The sequence below is a fragment of the Euphorbia lathyris genome, chromosome 4 (genome assembly GCF_963576675.1).
Source record: "Euphorbia lathyris chromosome 4, ddEupLath1.1, whole genome shotgun sequence".
Taxonomy (NCBI): Eukaryota; Viridiplantae; Streptophyta; class Magnoliopsida; order Malpighiales; family Euphorbiaceae; genus Euphorbia; species Euphorbia lathyris.
In genome coordinates, this window is record NC_088913.1 from 22,724,641 (window position 1) to 22,734,360 (window position 9,720).

At 39.0% G+C, this 9,720-nt stretch overlaps 1 protein-coding gene across 1 annotated transcript; it reads right to left on the reverse strand.

Moving 5' to 3' along the window:
• Positions 1 to 2,692: 2,692 nt before the first annotated feature.
• On the reverse strand, positions 2,693 to 4,842 carry LOC136227092 (APO protein 3, mitochondrial-like). The gene is made up of 3 exons (XM_066015804.1): positions 4,457 to 4,842; positions 3,216 to 3,649; positions 2,693 to 3,102 (listed from the first exon to the last, which is right to left on the reverse strand). Exons 1-3 carry the CDS (start codon positions 4,840 to 4,842, stop codon positions 2,693 to 2,695), a joined length of 1,230 nt encoding a protein of 409 aa, XP_065871876.1.
• Between the last annotated feature and the right edge of the window lie 4,878 nt (positions 4,843 to 9,720).

A 9,720-nucleotide genomic window follows, 5' to 3' on the forward strand; every position in this document is an offset into this window, starting at 1 on the left:
GATTTACTATATGGGAACACAGGAGGCGTATTTTATTATGAAGAGAAAATAGTAGTAAATGTAAAAGGCCAGCTTCGAATATACTCCAAGACTCTTTCCCTTTTGACTAGCATTGACCTTTCTGACAATAATTTACAGAGAGAGATGCCTGAAGAAATAACAAAGTTGGCAGGATTAGTGGTTTTAAACCTATCAAGAAATCATTTCAGTGGCAGAATTTCTCAGAACATTTCGGAGTTGAGTGAATTGGCATCCCTAGATCTCTCAGGAAATATGCTTTCGGATCCGAGCCCATCAAACTTGTCTTCATTATCATTTTTGGGCTACTTGAACTTGTCAAACAATAATTTGTCAGGTAGAATCCCATACACCGGACATATGACAACTTTCGACGCTGCTTCTTTTCTTGGTAATCCTGGTCTTTGTGGTGCTCCCCTTATCGCCGAATGTGTAGATGATCAAAATTCAACATCTGAAGGACCTTTACAGAATGGTGGTGAAGACTCCAATATGGACAGTGGACTTTACTTGGCTCTGGGGTTGGGATTTGCAGCTGGTTTGTTAGTTCCATGTTTCATCTTGACAATCAATAGAAGTTGGAATCAAATATATTTTGGTTTTACGGATAAGGTTTCTGACAGATTGTTGTATCTCGGTAACAAAGCATTCAGGTATTTCTGCAATTGCTGCCATGGTAATTGGTTTCTTTATCTTGTAATCTTCTACCTTTAATGATGGTCTTCTCCGTGATGTTGGTCATAAGCATTTATTGCTTTGAAATAATTGGTAATGTACTCTGTTGAAATATTACAAGTTATAACTCCCACTCATCTGCAAACACTAATTCAAGCTTTTTAGACCTGTAGAAACAGAACAATGAATTATAAAACACAAATGGCAATTACTGAATTGGAATGAATAGCATTACAGCTTTTTCACAACAATAAAACACTAACATTCAAGTCTTCTGCAATTCTAATAAGCTTGCAAAAGCCTAAATAACCGAAAGCATTAGATTTAAGCATTATCATAATTGCAGCATAGCCTCCATGACAGTGCCATTTTCATAACAATGGCAGACTGACTGTTGCCATGACACAATTTAAGACTGGTAAGCTTATCCTTTCCACAACAATAGCATTACATTTTTTTTTTTTAGAAAAAGCTCAGGTAAGGATAAGTTTACCCATTCCCAAGGCCAGGGTAAACCACAACCAGAAGATATAGATCGCCTACCAAAAATGAACAGAGTGGAAACATGAAACCTAAATATAATAAGCATGGGTCTCAACTCCTTATCACTCGGGCCAACCCTTATTGGCTCAGTCATATAGCATCTAATAGTACATAATAACACCAGGTGATGGTGAAGCTGATGCACTTTTAACATTTCTTATAACAAGCACACAAGAAAATGCTTATGGTTCCAGTACAACCTAAACCATTTCAAGTAAATCATGTCTAATTTTTCTTTAATGTTTTTGTAATTTGAGCAACCTAAGAAGTATTAAATTCTGTCTTACATAAAGACCGAGCCTATTGATGCTCAAAGAAAACACAAAATGGCTTATTGGCAACAAATAAAGGCTAAATTTAAACAATAATGATCAAGAAAATAAAATGATTTACAGTTATCAATGCTGATGCATAGTTCCTCAAATTGTGTTACATGTAAATTAATTCTATTCATATTGTGATCATTTTCCTCTTATGGCTTGTCTGATGATATTTGAGCCATTAAGAACCACTATCTTCTTCAAAATAAATAGATAAGTACTATAATCTTTGACGCATGATAATGATCACCATTACAGAAGGTGGCATGCACAAAAAAGAACTAGTATTATAAAGGATTTCTTCTCAAGCATAACGGTAGCATCTGCTTCAATACTTTATTGCCAGAAAAGGAACCTTTTCAAAATAGATTTTTAAACATCATATTATTTGGTAATGGAAAGCTGGAATTCAGTGAGATACAAAATGCAGCTAGTCCACATTGAGAGAAATAAATATGTTGAAAAGAGAAGAAGAGTATCCCCTAAATCCCAATGCATAAAAGTGTTATGCCTCTGAAATTCTACAGCTCTCTCTCAAGTCTTCAGAACTAGATTTGACATTAAAAAAAATTAAGTAGTACCATGATTTGGTCCTGCAAGTCAAGTCAACACCATATCTTGAGATTCCTAACAGAGAGCTCAAGGGCTTGAGCTATTTCTTCACTAGAACAAGATAATCTTTCCCACGTTTAGTGCTTATGCCTTCAGCAGCTGCAACATGAAGTGGAAAATGTCATATTGAAACCAACAGATAACAGATATTTGCAAACTTATCTCAAAAACTAGCCAAAAGTAAATGGCAATTTGCAACTTACCGAACATTATGGAAACTAATAACAATTTGAAATTTCAATGAGCAGTCCAACACGGGATGAGTTGTCATTTAGAGCAATGAGGTTTGATCACTGCTCTCACATTCAAAAACAGGTCAACTGTCCGGAGTAACCAACAAAACACCGTATCTAGCATTTAAACAAAACATAAGATGCATGTGATGTCTCCACCACCCATAAGCCAAAATTCAAGTCTAACGGGAGAGCATGCAACTCCAACTAGTAATGACATTGTTTGTAACAATATTTACAGTAAAAAAATATATATATCTCATAATCTCCCAAATCTTCATTGTTTCAGATTCAGACAACCCACTTCTCTTCATCCAATGCAGGCACCACAATATCCTCCCTCATTAAACCAGCATATACTTGGCCTATTTTTGCCCCAGCTTGGGCAAAAAGCTCCACTACTGCAGGCACCATACCATAATACTTCTTCAAACCATTTACTAGTGGTTCACCACTATGCCGATCTCTCACATGCCATACATACACTATAGGAATTATATCATCAACAGTAGCTTCCTGCCATGCATGTTGCCCATCCCTCATCTGATGCTTATAAGCTTGGCAATTGCGTACCTTGTGACCCTTAGGCCCTACTTGGATCTCCGGGCAATATCCACAAGTATGGACAGCATATTTTTTCATAAGTTCTTTGGAACCTGAACACATTGTCCTCCATGCTTCCATGCCTTGAATAGCGACGCCTGCATAGGTATCATCATTTAGACTTGTACGTTTTATATGCTTAGAAAAAGAAGCAAATTCATATCCAATTTCAAGGATTAATTTTTAATCATAAGAGAAATGGAAAAATGACCTTTTATATCTTGAGAATGAGAGTCTACAGGCTCTTTGTTCTCCCTCAACTTCTCTATCTTCTCCCAAAACCCACCAGTGTTTATGCCAGTTCCAGGGGCAGCTTCTTCTTTGGGGAACCTACGCTCAAAATCTATAATTCTACCAGCAACATTGTAGGCAGGGACTGATCTTCTCCTTGTTGGGTACTCTGGTATGTCAACGCCTCCTTGGATACACAATTCCAAAATGGCTGGGATTCGATCTACTTGGAGTTGCTCATTATGAGAAACAGCTCTTCCAAGCCTATCATATAGATGAAAAGATTCAACAAGAGGCAAAATATGTTCCATGCCCCCAATTTCCCAACTGTGCTCTTTGCTTGCCAGGCTACCAGTCATATTGCATGATTTGATCTTATGCGGTGGATCACCAACATGAACTTCTCCACATACACTGCATAGGAAGCTTAGCATTACGCATACTAAACCAAATGAATATATCTATTATACAAAAGAAACAAAAAAGAAAAATAGAGATAATCATAGACGTATATAATAGGGTGAGGAAGAAGAATGGTTCAGTTTTTCTTATGATAAATTCCATCATTCATTTAATAGATGGTTGAATCTTGAATTATCATCATGAGAAAACTAGTGCTGCAAAAAAGGGACTTGGGTTGAAAACCTCATGTTAATGCCCATATTCTTTAAATTGTTTATTGTCAACTATGTGGCATTCATACCTGGGATAAACCTGAACGAGTCACAAATCATGATTACACACAACATTTCTAGCAATCAAGTATTTATGAAATCACTAGATTGCAATTGTTATCGAACTATAACAGTCTCTAACTAATATACAAGTCCACAAGAACATATATGCTTCCTGTCACCAAGATTATATATCAAGTATTCCCTCTCTCTCTCTCTCTCTCTCTCTCTCTCAATCTGACAAATTAATACTATGCAAACTACATAAAAAAAAAAAAAAGGCGGCCCGGTCGCATTACGCGTCCCCGCTGAGCGAGGGTCCGGGGAGGGGTCCCACCACAAGGGTGTATTGGGGCAAGCCGGCCGCTCCTAAGACTCGAACCCGTGACCTCAGGTCACACGGCAACAACGTTTTACCGTTGCGCCAAGGCTCGCCCTCACTATGCAAACTACATAATAAGTAAAAAATTAGGTAAAACAAAAGGAAGAACTTCAATAAGCCACATAATTCTTACATTCAAGAATACCAGTATAGAGCTTTTCTAACCTGCATGAGTATACAGCAATGATCTTAGCAACCCTTGAAACACATGAGATAACTTCAGCTCTAGCAGCACGAACTTCATGAGCAACTGGAATTAATGCCTTCACCAATAATCCATTATCTGGTGGCTGCAGAATCCTTTCACGAGCCAATTCCCAATCTTTCTTCTTACTTCTAGCTTTAAGCTTGAGTTCATTAACACTCGTCACCCATGGCTTTCTCTCTGATTTCTTAAGCTTCTTAGGAAGCTCTATGTAAGATGACCCAGTACAGTACAAAGCAGAAGGATGCTTTAAATGATTTGTATTAAACCTTCTGCTGTGTGCAGCCACATTCTGCACAATCATCTCAAACAAGCTCACAGCTTCTCTGACCTTCCCAAAAAACATTGTTGCTCACTGAAGCTCATTCACTCGCCCTGAAAAAAATATTAATGTTAAACTACACTCAACTGAGTCTTGTCTCCTTGAAGATAATTTTATCACTATTTATTTTCATATTTCTAGCAGTTGCACCTGATAAATTATGAGGACAGAAATTTAAACCAAATCAAACGTATTACAAACTACAAGATAGATATAAGATACATATATATAAAAACCTTAAACTATCAACACACAACCATCAGCTTAGCCTTTCAACAAACAGCTCAAATGCAATATAAAGAAGAGATTGTAACCTATAGGGAGAAAAAAAAAAACTACTCCTCACTTGGATGGAGTTATTAGAGGGTTTTAAAGTACACTAATATGAAATGACTAGGTTTACAAAAAGATATATGGCATATATTGCTTGGGAAAAAGTTGTTGAAGGTAAGGTCATAAGTGAATATTACTAAATCCGTGGTGCTAGATGTTGGTCCCTTGTAAGGTTGCAAATATAGTTCCAAGGGGGGGTTAGGAACTATTTTATCTTTTTTAAAATAAGTTGGGCAGATTTCTTTTCTTCAAGAAAAGTTTATCTAACAGCGGCGCTTACCACTCAGCAAGACACTGGCTTAGTCAACTAGTGACTAGGACAGCTTCGTTGCTTAGGTCAGGAAATAGCACTTAGAGTCTATTCCTGAACCTTCTCGTTGGTAGCGCACAACTCAGCTTGACCTCTTTTACTTGGTCAGTTTTAGTTTGTTTTAAGCAAGCAATATGAATAAGGAGTTAAGGTTTAGAAATACTTCACTCAGCAGATTTATCCAGGTTCGGCTTCTTCTAAGCCTACGTCCTGTCCCCGGAACACCTCCGAGATTTCAAATCCTCTACTGAGCTCTTTAAAGGTAGAGCCTCAAACCTTTTACAATATCAGCAATTGAGTATGACAAGAATACCTTCCTCTATACTTCTACTCAATCCTAATCTCTCCGCTGAGTACTTAAAACCGAGTACCCAGCCTCTCCTTTCTACTTCTAGAAATGATAAAGATTTTGTCCTAAACAACAATTGCTAGAACACCTTAGATGATTGAAAAACAATCACTCTAGACTTTTACACAAATGAATAGACTTTGTAGTGTAAGAACTTTGCTTTGCTTTTGATGGAGAACTTTTGTATACGTTTGGTCAGCGTAGCGGCTCTTGCTCAAAGTTCTCTGCAGAATGTGGATTCTGAATGGACTATTTATAGAGAGCTGTGAGAGCTTCTGGTTATTTCGAATTTCGAAATAACCGTTGGAGAGAAACGGCTACAGGTCGCTTTCACTGAGTCTGCCAGCAGTTCTCGTTAGCCAATCAGATTCCAGCGTCTTCTGTTCTTCGGTCAGTGAGTCAGTATGTTCCACCATTTTGGGTAATGTCAACCAGACAGCTTGTTGTGTCTTCTGACCTTTACCTAATGAGGAAATACTTTGTCTGGAAGCTGTCTTATGGTCAGTAGCTGTCTTGCACGTTTTGTCGAGACAGCTCAGCAGCTTCATACCGAAGTTGTCTACGTGGATCTTCTCGATCCTTCTTTACTCAGCATGCGTTTCATCACTTTAACGGCGACGTTTTGGAGATACGCGGGCTGAGTGATCTTTGGCTTGTTTGACTTGGGCCTTGATTTCCATATAGGGCTTGAGCCTTATGATCTTTATGTCTTATGATAAATTATAAACTCAACATTGAACAAACACATTAGTAACACTAAATCAAAGCATTTAAACTTAGTGTGTTATAGAATATTTACTTTCACTTAATTAATTTTGTCAAATCAAAATCCTGTGGAAAGGTGTTTCAACAAACTCCCCCATTTTGATGTTGGCAAAACTAATCAGCAAGGAACTCAGTATGAGCTCCCCCATGATAGTTGACCTTTTTAATTAAGTGAACTCCCCCGTAAGGATAGAACTACTGACTTAGTTTTATTCTAAACATTCTAAGGTTTGGCTGAATAAGCCTAAGATCAGTTTTCAGTTATAGGTCAGCTTATGGGTCATATTCTATTTTACTCAGAATTCAGCGAAAGTAATGTATAGTGACAGAGCGCGCTGAGCAAATCATTTGTTCAATGGTTTATATTTGACAAGTTCAAACATCTATATGCAGCATGCATTTATATAATACTTGGCATTTAAAGGATGAATAATCAACAGTTAAAATATGAATGCAAGTATTTCAGGAGTAACAGAAGTTAGGCAGGTTAGGCATAAAACAAAAACAAACATTACAAAACAAAACAAGATAAAGTTCTTCTTCCTAACTTCTAACACTTAACACTCTAGTTTCTATAACACTCTAGAGTTCCTTCTCCTTAGTTGCCACTTTTCTCCCCCGTTTTGCCAGCATCAGCAGTAGGCAAATTAATCGGTAGGGGCAGGAGATTTGGCCTGATCCTGCAGCACACGTATTTGACCCTCCAAGGAATTTATATGACTGACCATAGCCAGCATGAGTTCAGTCATTCTGGTCATGTGAGCGTGTGTGGGTTGCTGCGTCTGGACAGAGGAGAAGTGATTGATTAATTCATGGATTTCACGCAGAATATGGTGAGTGACAGGTGGATGAGAGGACTGAGCAGGAGTCGATGGAGTAGGTGCTTGTTCTTGAAGCAGAGTGCTTGCTGAGGCGATGACACGCCGACCTGACTCAGTGGCACCAAGGTGTGCATATTTGGCAGAAGTGGGTTCACACTGAGGGCCTTGTGTAGTGACAGGACTACGAGGCGTGTTGACCTCAGGTGCTGAATTGCTTTGAGTTTGAGGTGGGAGTGGAGCTTCTTTTGGACTTACAGGGGTCTTGGCTTGTTTCTCTACGGGAGGAACAGAGGCTTGATTTTGTGGAGACCCCTCTTGAGCAACATGGCCCTCAAGAACAGGTTCTTCAGCTGTTCGCAGCTTCTTCTCAGCTGACTCAGCTAGGTCTTGATCAGCTTTCCTCTTGTTGCTTTCTATGAGCCTTATCTTTCTCGGGACAGTATGAATATCCTTCGAGCATGCTCCCTTTTTCTTCTTCTTCTCAGCTTCAGCAACCTCAGATGGTACAGTGGACGGATTCTCAGTTGGAGGTTCATTGATTGGTTCTGTACCCTCAGCAGTGTGAGCGGCTTCAGCCATAACATCATCTATAATGGCATCCAGGTTAGCCAGATTTTCCATTTCTCCAATGGGTTGCTCATCCTCAGCCATAAGATTCTCCTCCTCAGGAGTGGCATTTTCATCATATCCTCTAAGAGGTTGGCTATGTGAGAGTCCATTCAGCAGACGTGCAGTGATAGCAGTTCCCGTTGAACTTATTTCACCAACAGTCTCTATGTTCTTGTCTTGTATTATCCTGGTGATGAGAGAACCTAAACGGAGCTTCCTTCCGCTTCTTTGGAAAGCTCCGACCAAAAATACAGGCATGTTGAAAGGAGTGCTGGTCAGCATATGCCAGATGAAACATTGTTCAAAATTAGAGGCAGATGAGGGAGAACTGAGTTTAGGGAAGATAAAGTTGGTCAGCAAGAAGTGGGCCATCTTCTGATTTTTGCCCATGCAGGTGCTGGGTACTTCTCCCTTGTAGTTTCTGGGTTTACAGAATCCCTTCATCTTCTCTGCGATGGCTTTCGGTATCGGCTCCTTTGTGGTTCTGAACTGGATCCCTGTATTTGGTATCTCTAGCAATGTAGCTAGATATTCAGGGGTTATCACTATCTTTTGACCCTTGACTGTGGTCTCCAGATAGTCAGAGTAATCTGCATCAACATGCAGGTTGGAGTAGAACTCTCTTACTATTGTAGGATAGGTTTGCCCGGACAGAGAGAAGAGACCTGTCCATTTGTTGTTTTTGATCCATTCACAGAATGGAGTCTCTGAAGAGATGAAGTCAGGGTGGAAGAATCGACTTCTTAATACCTCTTGATTCTTAGCCCAAGAGTGTACTTTAATCATTTTTCTCATTAGGCTAGTTGAAGGACCAGCCTGGTCAGAGGATTTGAGAGTTGGAGAGAAATAACTTTCGTTGTAAGACATTTTTGAAATTTTGAAGCTCTTTGGAAAATTTTGAAGCTTTCTTAGAGTTCAGTGTATATGTGACGAGGGTAGTGGGTTAGTATTTACTATTTATAGATTTTATGGTTTAGGGTTCCGTTTGAATTCTAATCCAGTTTTGGTCTGGGTTGTCCAATCGCCAGAAACCCTGACACTTATGACACTATTAAGACGTTATTCAGCGCATGCGCAGTACAGGTGTCACCTCGCGTGTAGTGACATTAAATGCTAATAAGTGCTTCTACTTAGTCGTTTGTTGATATAAACGTTTCATATTCTGAGTAGTCAGTACATTCTTTAGGAATGGCTTTAAGTTAAAGTTCGAAGCTAATTTACTCAGTGTGCAAGATTACTCAGTATTGTATATTTAGTCAGTTTCAAGAGATACTCAGCAAACAATAAATCATTCAGCATGTAATTCACTCAGCATTCAATATTCATTTAGCACAGGAATTTACTGAAGAGGATTAAACATACCAATTGCTTCTCTCAGTATGCTAAATTGCTCTCGTGCTAGAGGCTTTGTAAAGATATCAGCAAGCTGCTCGTCTGTTGGTACATACGTCAGCTTGATTTCTTTCTTGAGTACATAATCTCTGATGAAGTGATGTCGTATACTGACATGTTTCATCCTGCTGTGTTGAATTGGGTTCTTTGAGAGGTCAATTGCACTTTTGTTGTCGCATTTGACTTCAATTGTCTTTGTTTGAACACCATAATCTTCAAGCTGTTGCTTAATCCAAAGGACCTGAGCAACACAACCTCCAGCAGCAATGTACTCAGCTTCAGTTGTGGATAGGGCTACTGACGCCTGCTTCTTGCTGAACCAA